The 18488-nt window shown below is 38.0% G+C and overlaps 1 protein-coding gene across 8 annotated transcripts in view; it reads right to left on the bottom strand.

Annotated features, from left to right (window-relative positions):
* The window catches only part of MAPK10 (mitogen-activated protein kinase 10), a 148721-nt gene that overhangs the window by 79317 nt on the left and 50916 nt on the right, over positions 1-18488 (bottom strand). For 4 of the 8 annotated variants that reach the window (XM_042049470.1, XM_042049472.1, XM_042049469.1 and 1 more), the window contains exon 3: positions 1541-1612. In XM_042049470.1, coding sequence (XP_041905404.1) covers positions 1541-1612 — 72 coding nt within the window. Of the gene's footprint in view, positions 1-1513; positions 1613-17444; positions 17602-18488 lie in introns of those variants that run through there. The other 4 variants (XM_042049473.1, XM_042049474.1, XM_042049477.1 and 1 more) reach the window with 3 other exon arrangements.

Below are 18488 nucleotides of genomic sequence, written 5' to 3'. Positions count from 1 at the left end.
GCATGATAAGTGTTTGAAGGATGGAACTCTGTTTCTGACAGTGTCAGGATAGTGTCTCTTTGTACTGGATGATGCCATTCTGGCTGCAGCCATTAAACAGGAATTAATCTCAGTGATACAAATGCATCTGAAATGGTCTAAGTAAAAAGGAGAGGAAAGTCAACAGGAGAGAGGTGCAAAAAACCTCTGTTCTGCACAGTGAAAGGAATTTTGCATGAATAACACTTTTCTCATACAATCTGAGAAAAAAAAACCCTTTTTTGCAATTTTTGCAGGGTTGTTTTTTTTTTCTGGAAGTGATCTCTGTCAAAACATTACAAAAATACAGCATTTTACAAAGTTGCCAGTGGAAGAATTAAGCCAGTTAAACACATGCACATGAAGAATGGGAGATAAAAAAGAAAAGGCAGTTAAGCAGATTATTAAACTGAATAGTCAAGACCCATCCCAGGGCTGATGATTCCTAAGTCCAGATTCAACCTTCTCAGCAAAATTAATATTTAGTATTCCTGAACTAAAAAGCATAAAGCAAACTTTCCAGCACCTGTCACTGTTTTGTGTTAAATGCTTACACAAAAGTAATAGCTCTTCCTTTTTTACAATTGTGCTTTCACTTGGACTCCTTATGTAATATAAAAGAAAAAAAATAGTGTTTATCATAAATTCATCTCTAAGAATGCAACACTGTTTCCAGCCTCAAAAAATGAAGAATGTCCCTAATAGCTCTCTGGTTTGTTAGATTACTGATGTCCCATCTCACAAAAAAACCTTAAAACTATGAAGAGACAGAGTTCAAGCATGAAACAACGTTCTGAAGTGAGAAAGAAAGTCATCTTTCATCCACAAGGGAAAATTATGCACACAGTTTTGTGACTTATATATATATGTTAACTAACTTAACCAAGAGAACCAAAAACTGGATAAATCAATAAGCTTTTCCTTTGCATCAAAGGTTTAGTTTCAGCCTTGAGGACTTCCACACATTGTGATCAAACAGTTTCAAGGGTGATGTAGAAATACAGAAATGGCTTTACTGCAGTCTCATGACCCCTAGAACCTGCACAGTACAAGGTGTTCCATGGGATACAAGACAAACACCACAATTTTAATTACCCTTCCTTCACTTCCTGTAAAGGTAACCAGAAAATTATAGTCACAGGCTACAATGTAAAAGGCTCTGTCTCAGAAAAAGAGACTAAGATAAAATACTTTAAATTTGCATTTTTTCTGTTTGAAAACCGTGTCATTATTTTTCACTAAAAAAAACATCAGAATACTAACTGATGTTTTAACTGATATTTTAGCAAAACAAAATAAAAAATCATTAAGACTAAACTACAAAATAAACTTGAGAGCAAATAGAAAAGTAATTTTTTGTGATGCATTTCTCTATCTTTTTGTATTTATTCTCATCTTTATAACCAGTTACTTGCAGTTGGCTACTGAAACTCACTTCTATTTTTCTCTTATTACAGCATGTATTGCAAAAATGAAGTACAAGTATATACTGTACCTTGTTTTACCTGTAAGGAACACACACCTGACAAAAGGCAATCTTCACATCCAGAGTAGGTTCACCACAATAATACAAGAAATGGCGGCTCATAAATACCTGCAATTAAAGAAAAGCAGACATAGAAATCTTGTCTGGCTGCTGATGTGCAAGTATGATGCAGCTCTAGCTACATTTGGATTCTAAAACCAACCTGAGTTTTACCTTCTACCCAGCTTGTGAAAAACAGAAATGTTGTAACACTGAACTGTAAAAAAGCTTTAAATTCTTTCTGATGCTTGTCAAGGTTATGGCCCCAAATATGACTTGGTTACATCTGGAAAACTTTACAGTAACTGCTGCCATTAACTCAAAGTTTATCATGTCACTTGCATATTCCTACACCAAAAAAAAAAAAAAAAAAAAATCAGGTCAATAATGTTCTGAACAATGTGGGAATAGGAGATGGTTATTATTATGGGGAGGAAAAAACTCAAGTCCTAAGTTGACAGGCATTAGGAAAGTTATAGAAGTGGAAAGACTAATTACATCACTGTATAAATGCATGGCACAACCACTTCGTGAACATCCCATGTAGTTCTGGTTCTGGTCTTAATATTCTACCACTAGAAAAGCTACAGAAATGGGCAGTAAGAAAGGTCCAAAGCACGTAGAGATTCCTTACATGAAATAACCTCACAGACTAGGGATGTATTTTTTTTAGCCTAGAAAAGAACTGAGCGGAAATATGCTAGAGATCCATAAAATGAGTGGCATACTGAGAAATTATTTTCCATTTTTCTTTTCAAATAAAAGAAATATGTGTCACCAAGTTAAGTTATGAGAGTTAGAATCAGCAACAGGAGATAATTCTTCACACACTGTTTTGTCACAGTGAAACTCTCTGTCTCATGTTGCTGTGGAAGCCAGAAGTCAACATAAGCACTAATATGATTAGGCAAACTCACATAAGAAGAAACCTGCTGAAGGCTATTAACCTCCAAAATATCACCCCTGACTCAAGACACCCCTGAGTCACAGTCTGCCACTCCATGCTCAGCCTATTTCTGGATTTCCCAGACATCTGATACTAGCCCAGGGAGCCATAGACTAGGCTAGACAGGCCTCCCTGTGCACCCTATTACAGCTGTTTTAATTAAGCTCCACAGCACCACATCCAGCTCTGCCTAACCAATCCTGTCCTAGCTACATTCTAGTGTGGCACATTAACGAAAAACACCCACAGCAATGTTATCAGGCTGAGACAGGTAGCTATGTCACAAGACTTTGGAGCACATCAATTCTTCTGCACAACTCCAAAAAACCACAAAAAACCCAGCCAAATACACAAAACAAAAACCTGTTAACAGTATAATGAAAAAAACAGCAACTTTTAGCTAAAATTAGATAAATAATATAGAACTTCATGTTTTTCTTCTAAATATAAGCTCATTGTAAAGACATAAAAGTGAAAACAAAACCACCTTCCAACCATCACTCCATAAAGTCATGATTCTGAAACACTATATAGCTACCTATGGCGCTTGTCTTCAATAGGAACAATTAACTAACTTCAAGTGTAAATGGCACTGAATAAGGCAATACTTAATTTGGAGTAAGTTCGACTCACACCAACTGATTAGGAGTAAAGAAACTACAAGAAAGTATTCACCAATACTTGCTAACTTCAATGCATCATGTGCTCCCACCGGTGTTTAATTTTTAATGAATGAATGTATGAATAATCCTGTTATGAAAGCAAGTTTATGACCTTTTCTGCATCATGTTACAGTGTCTGAGATTGCTGTCTCACTGCCCAGTGAGTCATGTCTTTACCAGTCTCACATTCCACAGAGGGTTTATAATAGTTTCTATTAGAACAAAAAGAAGAAAGGAAGCTTATTTAAAAAAAAAAAAAAAAAAACCAGAAAAAAAGCTTTTAGCATTAGTCATATTGCCAATGATTTCTGGAAAGCCAGCAGGTAATTACACTGTCATGCTGCAGATAGATACAGTGGCTGTATGATTATATTGCTATTATAATGAATGACTGAAATGTCAATAGCCAGGACATACCACGTTCAAGACAGAGCCTAATGGTGGAAAGTGAAGAAAGGAAGGGAAGAAAATCGAGGGAATTTGGTTTCTCCCTGAATTTGCTGTGAGGGTCTATTGAGAAGACGCACTTTGCATGATATATGCATTACTAGCCATACCCAGCTCCTCAGCTGTCCACAGGAATCACTGCAGCTGTTAATGGTCACCCCGGGCAGAACAACAGACTGGTGAGTTTTATGAACTGGAATGCATTTTAGAATTTATTACGTTGTCCTTGTGTGCAGTTAATGCTTATAAAATAATAGAAGCATGGTAAGTTTTAATGGCCTAGATCAATACCCATACTCCTGTGTACATGAGATACACCGAACGAATCACCACGGAACTGAGTTCCCCCAGTTGTACAACAGGAATGAATGCCACCTTTCCGTGGCACAGAAAGGCGTACCCAGGACAAAACAGACTTGCGCTCATGTTTTACACAGTGTTTATTGAATTCATACAAAACTCCCTTCAGTGCCTTGTAAGCAATCACACATGTATGTAACTTCTAATTCCTTCAGGCAGAAAATACATTCACACCCATCTGCACAGATCTCCTTGATCACGTCTCCTCTGGTGCGAGCTGACACCACATCACTCGAGATGTTTAAGAAGTGTCAGAATAAAGAACTGGCCTGATGCTGAGATAATTGTGTTACTATATAAAGCAGTTATAAAACAAGAAGCTACTGAGACAAACAGCGTCACTCACCAGGGATTGGAGCTTTACGTGAGAGTATAAGCATCCAATATTTCTTTACCCCGCTTCTGGCACTTTACCTTTCAATCTTGACTGAAATCACCCAAGGGGGGAAGAACTGGGAGAATGGAACAGTGCTGATAGAATAAAACAAATAAAACACTCTGGGAAGCCAGAGACTGCAGTAGCATCACAGGGAGAAAACCTGTCTGTGAAACACCAACACCACAACTGGATCCCAAATCTTCATCATGATCAAGGTATCTGTATGCTAGAACCCATAAAAACATACAAGACTCAGCAGCAAACACATGATCTACTTTCAGACAAAACAAAACTAGGAGGCACTGAAATCAGGAGGAGGAAAGTAGACACGAAGGCAAGATAAAGAAAATCCTGAAAATCCTCTGAGCTCTACAGTAGAACAGACCCCAAGGGAATTGCTGGCTGGAACCATTAAGGCTTGGCCTCTACCTAGCCTGCTGCTTTGTCATCCTCTTCTTCACTCTACTCTGCCTCCCTTATGGAAAGCTATTCTTCAAAACAGAACGTGGACTAAAGACATGCCCAAATTTCAGGCATGAACTTCTCTTTACCTGCAGTGCTCCTATCAAATCTGCCTTTTCTGGACAAGGACTTTTTACTTTTAATAATGGTTATCTGTCTCTCCAGGGGTCAGGAGGATTATCTCATTATTATTCAAAAAGCTCTTTGAAGACTGAAAGGATTAAATCAATACTATTAGTATAATTACTGAGAGCAGAGGAGAAACCATGCAATGAGAGCAGTTAAAACAGACTAGAAAACCAACAGTAGCTACAGTTCTCAAATACAGCCTCCCACAGTAAATCTTTCTGTGGGTCCTCAAATTCTTTCTTCACCCTCAGTGCTGCATGATATTGGCACCCAGGGAATGTCTGGGCAATTTGGCCCGGTCAGATTAAATCTTTTGGCCTAGGGAGTGTTGTTTCCTACCCAGGCTGCACTATCGTTTACATAAGTGGCTCCTGGATCGTGGACAGGAAGGCTGTGCTTGCCTTAAGCCTAAGAGAAGCAAACCTCAAGTCTGAGGGGTCTGGGCTGTTGCTGTTGCTCCTCTCCAAGGAGAGCCTAAGCACTTGCACCCACCATGTTGAGCTGCTTCATCTGTAAAAAGCATCACAGTCACTTTTGAGAAAATACTTTCATTATGGTTTTTCATCCCTGTATCCCCTAATCAACAGACATATGCCCAGTGGATATTGCCTCAGCCTGCCACAGTATATTTAAAGCTTTTTGTGAAAGTTCAGAAGGTCAGTGTCAATCCTCAGCAAAGTTCCATGTAACTTTAATTCAGAGAGATGAAGGGGCCAGCTGCCCTGCTGCAGTACTGCTTTCTTCATCACAGCCCAGGCAGGCAGGGCTGCTCATTTCACCCCACAGCACAACCATCTGTGTCAAATGCACCAATCCAGGGCTGAAACAAGGTTCTTCATGAGGAAAAACTGCAGCAGCCTTTTGACCTGTATTTAAACCAGTGCTTCTGCACTTGAAATGAATATCACAAACTAGCCCAGGGGCTGTTCTCACCACCCTCCCATGTTCCTGAGACTATACTCTGAGAGGTATTTACATGCCCTACAACAAAACAAAATGGAAAAAAATGCTTCAAATCCTAATTTAAAAAGTAGCCCCACATGGAATTTAAAGAAAAAGAAAAATTAGAAGTGCAAATTCCAATTTAAAGAGGAATCAAATGGCAGCTGGAGACAAAGTAGACAGAAATAGTATGTAAAACTTTACTAGATTTAAACCTGGCACAGAGTGGCTGCAAACTGGAAGGTTGTAAAAGAATCAAGGACACCCACCAATAAAATGCTATAATCTCTGCTCAGTCCCATCAATTGTGATAGTCTCAATCATAAGGAGAAGAAATATATATTCATATCAAGAAATCAAATCCAGCATTTCTGTTTATTTGATATTACCACCCAAATATTATGACGTGCACAATGGGTATAGTGAATGTGCTCCCTCTTTTCAGTGACATGTAGTTCTCCACTTGTGCTACAAAAGGAGAATTAAAGTATTTATTACTTCCTCACTAAATATTTCATTAATGAACATAAAGATTCAGAGCATGAAAAGAATTAATGAAATAGCACCATCACTTAAAGTTATTTAAAAAACCCATCCTGTCCTAATTCAATGAGAGGGGGCAATTGATCAATTCAGTTGTCACTTAAAAACCTTTTTGAAAAACACTAATGTTCAAAGATTAACATTTATGAATTATTAATGCTTCCTGTTTTGAAAATGTGTTTGAATAATTTCATGCATTTCCAGTACAGGAATTACACTCTATCTGAAAATACATACTCTCACCACAGTATCTTTTAAGTTCTCTGAAGCTATCAGTTATGCTCTAGTCCTGTAACTATATTTTCCTTTGCTGAAACTCAGCTATTCTGCCTTGTGTAAACAACAAGAAGAGTGTAGGAAATAATGAAGACCTGACCAAATTCACACAGCATGACAAAGTGTACCAGCAGAGAATGGCAATGTCTGATCCCCAAACTCCTATAGAATTCAAACATGGACTTTGACATCTTTAACATGCTGGATCAAGAAAGAAATCCTGCAATTCGCCCACATTTTTCATATAATTGCTGCCAGTTATAATAGGGATATATATGTTCAAATATCCTATCAAATTGGCCTTCACTCCAGAGACCAAATCTTTAGGGTTACCAGCAATTTTTATCTTTAAATAAAATAATAATAAATAAATAATTTTTCTTTAATAAAAATTTACCTGAATTTTTAAATTTTTTTCTTTCAGATCTAGTGTACAGCACTGCAACAGGAGACCCACTGCTTAACAAGAAGCTTCAAGACACCTCAGAGGATAAATATGAACTGAAATTTGCAAGTGCATTAATAATAGTCAAGGAGAGTGTTTCTGCTAAAAAAGAGTGCTTTTCTTTTGTGTCTACACTCCCATTTTAATTATTCTTAGAATAACCAGGGAAAGCAGAGGTGTGAACAGTGTAATTATTAAGGCTATATCCCAGCAGAAACAGATCATCTTCCACTGGGATGAGAAGTGATGACATGTTGAAATTCACAAGAATCATGCAAGTAGCTCTAAAACTGAGCTGCTGGAAAAGAGAATGACAAGGAAAGAATTTAGGAATAGCACTGAAAAGGAAATATATACGAAGGAAAAAGGACAAACAAACTGAAAAGACAAAGGACTGATAAGCAGAAATTTCTAATGATCACAGCTCACATGCAGGAGAGAGGAACAAATGAGCTCTTGGCCTTGTTACCAGCTTCTCATTTTTTTCTCCAGCCAATTATTACGAGCTAGAATTCCTCACCTGACAATATTTGGTCTAAATGCCCAAGCTATAACAGTCCAAGATTTCACATCCAAAGGTAATACTTACTGTTACGAACAGGTATTATCAGGAAAAGAGCCTACTCCTGCAAGATGCTGCAGCAGATTAATTAATCAAAGTTTATGATGATCTTATCATAATCTTTCATACCATCTTTTCATTTGCAGCTGAATATCTTCACTTCCTGCATAAATCCTAGCTACTTCCTAGAGGTGTTAAATTAAACTTTGATGTTAGAAGCACCTCTGAATTTGTATAGGATAAACCTGGAGTTGTAAGTGTGTGAGACCAGGGCTACTACTGGCAGCAAAAAAAATGAAGAAAAGCTAATTGGAAAGAGATGAGTACAGTAAAATACTACCTGCCTCACATAAGATAACAACTTTTACCACAATGGTGAAAGCAAGGTTTTATTTTTTTTTTTATGCATTTTTTCCTGTTGTGGCACTTGATTTTAATCTGCTTTCTCTTTCTGAGGAAAAAAGAAAAAGATAAAAAATTGAGGTAACTATCTCAGCACAACTGAATGAAAAATTCTGCCCTCTCGGAAATTTGTTTTTCTCTATTAAAAAAATAAAATCAATATAAAGCTGTTCCTTAGATAAATGTCAGTGGCAAAGCTGCCTGAAGGTATGTACTGAATCATATCAAAACTATTTTTAATACACTCCCAAGTCAACATCCAAAGCTAATTCAAATTCAGTTACATTTGCCTTCAATACACATGTCCCTGGCATTTTGTGGCTGGTGAAAATGACCTATATTTTCTGGAATACATAGAGAAAAATACTTGATTATTTTCTGCATCAAGCAGAATCAAGAAAATTAATAGATCTGAATAAATTATATATTTTATGTTTGAATAGTTTCTGATTAGTTGAACTGTATGCCATTGGATCTCATTCTTACAAGGCTGCTCTGTTACACGTTAACCACCCCATTAATGAAGGGTGCATGTAAAAACAACGAATATTCCAGTCAAAAGCAAAATTCTAACTTTGGGAAAAATGTATGAAAGGTCAGGGCACTTAGATCCTGTCATAGATCCTGTTTCAGAGTACCTCCATTATGTGGCACTGTAGAAAACAGCAATTTCTGTAACTGTTTCATTCAATTTAGGGGAAAAACTGATGGGTTTGGTCCCTTGAGAGAAAAAATTATGCAACCAAAATAGTATTTAGCCATGCTTTTACTTATTTGATAAAAATTATATTACATTCTACCAATGCTCATCTTTCCTGTAGCAAAGTATGCATGATGGAGATATGAAAAGCTGTTCAGGACTGTGGAACAACTTGCTCAGCTGCAACATCTGTATTCATCATCACAGCCTTGAAAGGACTCTGTAATTGGCCACTGAACTGAGCCAGCTAATTCACACCTCGCAGTTATTCAGGAACACAGCCAAAAAATCACTCACATTGGAAGGGACTTTAGGACAGCTATAATCCAAATTTTGTAATCAAAACCAGGGACAGTTGCTTCAGTTGTTTGCAAAGTTAGGGTGCTCAGTCCCTGCCTTGGTTTGTATTTACATATTAATACAGTAGCCGCACAACCAAAACCACTATTACTCTAAAAAATGTAAGAGGCTTAGTTCTGGAGTGCAAGGCTGTGGCCATGAGCAGATTACACTGTAAAGTCTGCAGCTACAAACCAGCTTATTTCTCAAACAGCTAAAATACAGATCCATTTGCTTCTGAAAAGCCTTTCCCCCTTCTAAGCTTTAACATTTGCAAATTTTAATTACTCCCATAACAAAACACTGTTAGAACAACTCGTCTCCAGGATGCAAGCAGGACTTACTGCAAAATCTCTGCAAGCTGTTAATATCAAATGGCAGTTAGATATTGTTCTACAAAACACAGAAAATATTTTGATACTTTCTGGCTTCTTTTGATTAAAACCCTAAATACATAAGAAAAAAAAATTCTTAATGGAGCAAGAAAATGCCTTGTGTTTCTGATGATCAACAACTAATAACATGATGCAAGAGTGAAAAGAACAGCTTGCCTGCTGCTCGATTGTAGCCATACACCTATGCTGCTGCTGTTTAGAATGTATCATGCTAGTGTAGAATGGCTAAAGAAAGAAACACACCTGTGATTTAGGCAGATACAGACCCAGCAAAAGTGGGTGTTTCCTTGTTCCAGTCCAGCTGTAGTTAATGCTGGGTAAAAGTTCTCCAAAGCATAAGGAATAACAACGATAATTATTTATCCATTGAATACGGTTAAAGTTTCAGAGGCTCACAAAACAATGGCAGATGAACTATTTAAAGAAAGCATTGCTGCTGCTGCCAAGGGGTGTTGCTGCAAGTGCCATTTGTTTTTCTATATTCAAAACCAGAAATAGAGTAGATGATTAATGCAAAAATACAGAATCATGAAGGCTACGTTAGTTTCCTCTTACAATGGTAACTGCAAACTCACACATTAAGAAAAAATTTACAGTTTTGTGAACTTAGACTGGACAGGTAAGGAGTGATCAAAACCAAATCATGTTCTTTTTAGGTTTTTATATAAAAGTAAACCAAGGAAAAGCATGTTAAAACACAAAAGGTAATCATCACAAGAAAGTAATTTCTTTTCTTTGGTTCTCTTTGTTCTGTAGCATTGGAACAAAGTGACTTTGATAAAGTCAGGGGATAGGAATTTCTTTGGTAAGAAAAAAGGGAGCCAAAGAGGCAAAGTCTGCAATTTTCTAGGCAAACCCTTTGGGAAAAGAAAAAGCAGAAACCAAAACAGGCTATTTCATAACTCCTCCCTCCTCACTGCCACTAAGATACAGAGACACTAGCTCATACTTCTTTCTGACTGCAGGGAAAGTCTCCCTGCTATGGGTAAACAACAATTTGGAATTGATTTTTGCAGGCAGAGGCCCACAGCACCACTTAAAAGCATGGGTGCCCTCAGAGTTACACAGAAATGCTGTAACTGATTAAAGCAGAGCTGAAGCACAGACATTTTAGACAAACAGGGGACTCTGCCTCTCCTATTCTCAGGTTGCTGAGGAAAGTTCTCAGAAATATTTGACTCTGCTGAGGAACCAGTGTTCAGAGACAGAGATAAAAGGCTTTTAAAATCTGCACAAACATGCAAGGTCCAAGAAGTCATATGAAATCAAGATTTTTACAGGTGCTGAATGTAATTCAAATGTGAAATATTAAAAACTGTATTCTTTTTTGTGTCCCAGATCCCCTCAGAGCTGGGAAAAGGGGAGAACAGCAACAAATATGAGTGTCTGACCCAGTAAGCCATGGGAGCTAAGGATAATAAGGGAACAAGCTTAATTGACCTGGGTACACCAGATAGACTGAGGACTCCTCGCCCCCAAAATACTACCATTAAAAAGTTGAAGTATACCACAGAAAGAACAAGCTGAGCATCCTTGAGACCGTCTTTGCCACCAGAACTCTGTGGTGAGTAATGCAAGGAGTCACCAGGGAAAGAAAGACCCAAGGAAAACTGAAATGACAAACCTATGTATTAGTTTGAAACAATTTGGACTGGAGTACACGCGATGAGTATCACAAAGCAATACATTCACATGAAAAGGGTAAACATGTATTTTACATGAATACTTTTACCAAAAAATTTAAGAAGTGCAAGAACACAACCTTATCCTACTTTTGAGTCCCTAAATATAAGTGCAAGCTCTTCCTTTTAGCACCTTCTCATGTAATTTTTAAAATGTTACAATCCATAGCTTGCTCTTCTAATGTTTTTGGCTTCTTTTTCACCTGTGACTCAACTACCAGAGCTTCTCCACAGATAGAAACCTTCTGATGTCCATAGTGCCAAGCTTTCTTTAGGCTCACAAGAAAATAGCGAGATAAATACTCTTCATTTTTTCCAGCCTTTCACACTTGATTAATTCTATTCCCTATAAATCATTAACCTATCTGCCTGATACCCATCTGAGTTAGACTACAAGCTTGAAAACTATAAACACTGCACATTCTGCAAATCTTCGTGCACACAAGCTATCAGATCAGTAGCAATAGTAATCACACCCCTTACATGTGTTCATAATGCTCATGGTCATCTGAAGAAGAGAAAGCTCTTAAGGGAGATATAAATCCAAATGCCCTTTTTGTTCTAGGAAAATCTCAACCATTTAGTGTGTATGCCCAAGGCATAAATGCTTCCTAGAGCTCCCATGGGGACAGTGCAGCTTTGCATTAGCCTCAGTGGAGGGCGATGCTCATAAAGCATAACAGGACCCTTGCACAATCCCACTGGAGCACTGGCATTCACTGTTCTGAACTAGAAATGTAAACATGAATGAAAAAAATGTAGAACTCGGTCATATGCCAGAGCTCTAGAGTTTGGGATTAAGGTTTCAAGGCTTTACCATGGGTTTTTGGTTTTGGTGGCAGCCTTAATCAAGAGCTCAGCAGGGGATCGTTTTCTGTCTCTGAAACATCTGTTGGCCACTAAAATCCCAATTTTAGCTCTTTTCTTGCAGCAGGCAGGGGATATGCACCACAAGAAGGCAACTGTAGTTTGAGCGAGCAACAGACCAGCAGATGTAAGAGTTGCTGTAGTCACTTCTAGCACTTTCACACTTCAACTACAAACATAAACTCTCCTGAACTAGGCAGAAGCTACAGCACCTTGCTTACTTTAACTCTGTTGCTACCTTCTAGACTTCTAAACATATATGAAATATTACGAAAAACATGTACATATAAAATATATGAATATATAAAATATATTAATACATTCCCTTGTTCTCTTGAACCTCTCAAAGGTCACATATCCAGAAAGCATAACCAGCCAGCTCTGCTGCCTGCTTTTCAGTGCCAAGCTGAAAACACTGCACTGAAAGACACTAATTCCCTGTATCACAAGTTAGTTTGAGCCTGCTTCCTAAACAAGAGCAGATGCTCAGAGAATCAGATATGACTGACCCTAAGTGTTTTCCGATATAATTTCCAGCTCCCGTAGACACTAAATATGAGATAAATCACCTTAAATCCAACTGACCTGACATCACCTGTAAGGAATTATCCCACTGTGAGTCAGCTGATTGATTCCTCTTCATTTCAAAATGGTAGCATGAGCTACTGCAACATGCAATGAATGCCATGAAGCTGCTCCACACAAAAGTGACTCACTATCCATGAAAAATAGCTGAATTTAGACAAGAAGTTTTCTTCACATGGTTTCCAGCCTCCTTTAGACTACAGGATAATTTTTACACCCTATGCTACATAAATCCCTTGCAATAATGTGCATAGTAAATGTATTTCCAAGGTAATTGAGTGTTCACTGCAAACCTGGTGACAAAACCACACATTTTAGAACTCTTCCCTCTTCCAAGTACAGTGTACCATGTAAAAGTAGGACCTAGATGTTCTACAGAAATAGGGTCTTTTTTAAAGACCTCAGGAGTTCCTCCACACATGTTTGACAGATAATAAAACAAAGGCACTAGAAAATAAATGATAAGTTCACTCAGTCAGGAATAGGGGCTTGGACACCTGGCCTTAATCCACCTACTGAAAATTAATATAAATAAGAAAGGTCAAATTCCTAAACAAAATAAAAGCTAAGGAAGACTTGACAGAAACAAAGGAACAAAATCCAATTTTGCTTGCATAGCCAAGTGCTTTCTTTTTTTGCATTTCATTTTTGAATCCAAACATACTGGAGTAGAAATGAGCAGATGAATAAACTTGTATGTTTCTCTGTGAAATCTTGTATTTTTACAATCTTTTTTCCCTGGTTTTTTTTCCTAGAGCACATTTCTGGGTCTTGGTGTGAAATCAAACGGGTACATGAATAACAGATTCCATGTTCTTTTGAATGACAGGGAGTTTTAACTTAGGCTGGGCAGAAATTTGTGAATGATGATGGGATACAGGAAAAGGAACATGACATTTCTGAAGCAGAATGAGCCTTTAAAGCCTTGTAAGTGTGGCTATCAAAGTAATCACGCTCCTACCTCTCTTCATGAGTACAAAGACTTTCTATCAATCATTCTGTGTCTCCCCTGATCCTCTTTGTCCTCAATACCCTGTTCTTCAGGGCATGACAAAGAAGAAGGCTTAGATTTTGTGTAATTCAAGTATCTACAACCACCAATACGCAAGTTGGAGCCTTAAAAACAAAGAAAAGATAAAATCTTACACTAGATTCTGACCTCACAAGAAGGTGTTTATTAATACTGTATTTTTTGTATTTTATTTTTTAATCTCAATAGCCCATCTGCTTGAATAACAATCTTCTAAAATGCATTTTTTATCAAAGCAGATCCTACTTTCACAAGATATTTTCTTTGTATATATTTTCTTTGTCTTTTGTTTGCTGTCTGAGGATTTTGTTTAGGTTTTAGTTGGGGCTAATGCTAAAAGGGTCTTCTGGCTTTTGCTGGCCCGAGCTGACGACCACAAATAAATCTACTTAAAAGTAGAGTTCTAAATCTATGCCACAGCTTTATACAGCAGTAATACATCCACTGAAGAAAAATTCAACTTTTCTTAGATCCATTTGCATTATAAAAAGATCTTAATATAATAACACTTCAGGATACTTACAACAATAAATAAGAACCGGCCAGACTGGTTACCATAAAATGCTTGAAATCTGGTTAACTATCATTGTAGTTTCCAAACTTTATATTCAGCTGCCATTTGTTACCTAACAAAGCCTTTTGCGAGTTGCACCAGTGCAGTTTCAGCCATCCTGCCTTACAGTAGAGCACATCTGAAAGGTGCCACATTGAACCACGGCAATTCCAGTGAAGGGTACCTGTAGGTGACTGTCAATGCACTGTGAACTGAACAGGCTGAGACAGCTCCTGTCCTGCAGCATCTCAGGGTAAACTCTGGCATTTTTCTAGACATTGCTAAGCAGGCTGAAAGTTTTAGCTTTTTTTTTTATCCGCTAATGGAATAAAGATTGTCTGTTCGTCCTTCAACTTCAAATAACTTTCAGAAGTGTCATTAATCAGGAGCAAGAAATACAGAGAAAACCATGTTTTTAGTCATTTAACTGTTCATTAATTCATTTGAGTTAATTTATGGGCATCTTGTCCTCTACGATATTTAATGAGTCCAACAAATTCACTGCAGTAGACATCTGGTGAGACACAATGTTATAGAAACATTTCATCCCTGATTTACGCAAAAGAGGTGAAAACTGAAGGCAGGCATTTTATACCATTATTGATTTACCACAAATATACATAGATATGTGCATTATACACAATATAAACAAAACTGTTCAGACACTTTCCAAAACTGAAACCCAATCAGCTGAAATGCCACTTATTGACCTCAACAGAACAGCAGGGAAAATGCTGCCCTGTTCTCATGATTCTGGCCTGTTTATCTAAATTACAGGGCCAAACCTCTGCAATAAAGAAGCATCACTATTAATCCCTTGTGCCAGCTGCCTTTACTTTGCTCATACAGGGGCTCAGTACCCTATGCTATGTAATTTAAATGAAACACTATTTGAAAGAACAAGAGGGAATAATTTCAGCAGATTACTCTGAGTTGCAACTGATCCTACCTCAATCCTACCCAAAAACTGTGTTTGATTTCAGTTTCCTCTCAGGCTTTCTCATTTACAGCAACATTTTACCTGCAGGTAGCATATCTTTGTAATTTACAGCCGGATACTATCTTTGAAAAAAAGAAGATTCAAGAATATTGTTACATTCTGACTATGTGAATTGTGTCTCAAGAAACACCAAAACTTCTGAACTGAATGGAACAGGTTTAGCAGACTAGATATGTGAAATAAATACATTTTGTGAATGACAGGATTTCAGTATCCAATATAGCATATTGAAAATGTTCCTGTGCTGAAGTGTGCTGTTTATCCTCAGATTTAGGGCATAAAGAATTTGGACAGCTTCTGCACACTGTAAAACATTCTGAGTCAGGTATGGTGAGAACCTCAGTGGTTTTTTACACCTAAGCTATGTAAATACTGACTTCCTTGGAGATGTAAGCCCTGTACATCTAGCCAACAGAGACTGGTCTCAGAGAAGATGACTAATTTTGTTTTCTATTAAGTACATAGAAACTACCAAAAATGTACAAGAAATTACTTCTGGGGAGGCATGGAGCCTGCATGCTTCAGCCTAGATCCTCTTTCCTTCTTTCAGCCATAAACGGCCACCTCCACCATTTCAGTGACTTCTTGCTGTTGTTTTGCTGCTGGGGATGTTAGAGAACCCTGGTACTGAGCAAGGTTTCACTAGACACAAAGTGAAAAGGGAACAAAGGCTTTTTCTTGTACTAAGCAAGTCAGAACACAGAAGTCTTAATAAGCACAGCTTGGGTCTGTTTTGCATTTTGAGTTGCCATCAACTCTTCCACAACACAGATTCATGAGTAGTTCTGTCTCTTCTCTAACATCTCATAGACAGGTACAGACAGACCTGAACATTACCATGACAATGCTGTTCCCATCAAAATTACTCCTGGTACAGGTGCTGCACCAGTATTCCCAGGCTGACCTGAGAGTGATGCCAGGCAGAACAGCTGGAGCAGCAGCAGCACCTCCTCTCCAGCAACAGCCAAGCTTTGCTTAGTGGCAGGTAACCTTAGCATGATATACTGGGGACCCAGAAATGGAAACAGACTCATGGAATCATTAAGGTTGGAAAAGAGCTTTAAGTCCAAACATTAAAAGCCTCATTTATTCCAATTTCCCATGCATTGACTTAACATGCAGCCAACAGTTGTATCTCCAGTAGTATCAGTTCCTAGGAAACTGAGTTTACCCAGACACATCCTATCATTAATTTAATTGACTGTGTTTATCAAAGCAAAAGGACCACTAAGAAAAAAACCGAGTTAAACTAAGTAAACCACTCACCAAGTGAAAAAAAAAAAAAAAAAGTAGGCTACAAAAGACACAAGAATGCTTTGTGATTTTCTGCAGCTGTTCTCAGCATTGCTTAGCAAATTAATTTAACACAGAATGTCATTCAGAACTATCTTTAGTCCTTCTTAGTGTTTTAGCGCATTATAACAATTAATCATCTTTTATTAATGTATGGGCACTCAAAGATGAACTAAGAACAGTCACATTGTACTGGGTACTGCTAACTCATCTTTTATAGTAACAGTTACACTATTATTCTAGCTAATATTACACATCCATACTACACAGAGAATATTACAAGTGTACTGAGACCTTGATTTTGGAAAAAATTTAAATACAGGCTTAAAGGGACTATGAGGATGTGCAATATTCTCTAGACCACAGAGGTAAATATGTGCATAAGGCTTTGCATAGGATCCACAGCTGCACAGTCATTCTTACAAAAGGGAAATATTATTAGAATTAGATTTAGTGGTGAAACTTCACTGTAAGATATGCAGCTAAATAGGTCAGGTCTACCTCCCCATGCTGTCCAGGCTTAGAGCTATCATCTATACCTTGTTTTCATTCAGTATTCCTTCCAGGATTCATTGACTGGTCAAATCAAAACCTGCTCTGTCATACACACAGAGGCATTTTTCATAAATGAATCTATGGTCACAACCAGTTCTCCCTCAGAGGAGACACACAAAAAACAATGCCTAAAAACAACAAACAGAACACCTTTAGAAAGTGTTTATTTTCCTGCACTAGTTTTCTTCCTATTACTTTGCATGCAATTTTTACAGTATGCTCGTCACAGAGTAACACAAACACTTCACAAACACATAACATCTCCTAGTAGTCCCCCTCTTTTACAGGCATTTTCCTTTTTATTAAGCTTGTTTTCATCAGTAATTAGGTGGCCTTAGATGCCTTACCAGGGATAGGATAGTCTGACAGCGAAGTTTTACATTTTGTCCAGGTGACACACTTGTAATTGTTCTGAGGTCTTCCTGGGGAGAGCTGCAAATCTGGGGACCACTGCTCAACAAATGCGGTCTGTCGAAGTTTCACCTCTGTCCCAGTGGAAGACAGCTGTCAAAGGAGTTAAAGACAGGCAGGGTTAAGGAAGCCTGAGCTCATCTGAGTTGGGACAGTTAGCTCATTTTGGGACTGTTTGCTCCATTTTACCATGCTCCAAGTTAAAACAGCACAGATACTGAGTGGTGCATTTTCCCTCATTAGAGTAGCTGGGTTTTTTTAAACCCTCTGCAGCTTTTCTAAGGTCAGTCCTTTCATGCACTGCCATAGTCTGTTGGATTAAAAAAGCCTGGAGGTGACTATGATGCCTTGTGATAGTCAGAGACTGCAATACCTGTCAGAGGCAGAGAGCAGTTCTGTTGCTATGGACCTTTAGGTATAGAGAACTCTCTGAAAGGCAAATAAACAAGAAATGCTTTATTCCTTAAATGTGCCATTAGACAAGTTTAAGGAGTCCACATCCTGGATCTTCTTTCTGCACAGACTCAAAGGCTTACATGAAAAGGACAGCTCCTGATCTGGAGAAATAAAGAAACTTTCTGAGGAAAAGTAAATTAAAACCCCCAAAACATCAGTGTTGAAGTAATCAGGAGCAGAAATTTAAGGGAGAAAATCAATAAAATCTTATCAGCTGCATATCAGTGAGGAGAGGGTACATTAGAAAGATGTATTGCTGTCCACTCTTTAAGAATAATACTGACACTTCAATTTCTACCAAACTCATGCCATTACAAGAGTTGTTTACCAACCTACCTGCCAACTATACATTTCCATCTTTCTCTTTTGCCTTGCTGTCCTGAACAACTAGCAGGTCTCATAATCTATAGAATGGGGGAGGGAGGACAAGGGCAGTCAATAGCCTTGCAGCTTCTCCCTTTTACTCATTCTACGAGATGCTTAAATGTCACTCTCATGGGCAACTTGGCAAAATACACACTTCA

This window comes from Corvus kubaryi, unplaced genomic scaffold (genome assembly GCF_017639235.1).
Source record: "Corvus kubaryi isolate FWS band 111438036 unplaced genomic scaffold, C.kubaryi_AGA036_p1.0 71, whole genome shotgun sequence".
In the NCBI taxonomy this organism is placed as follows: domain Eukaryota; kingdom Metazoa; phylum Chordata; class Aves; order Passeriformes; family Corvidae; genus Corvus; species Corvus kubaryi.
Note: the sequence above shows the minus strand (reverse complement) of the source record. Positions and strands in the feature narration are given on the sequence as shown.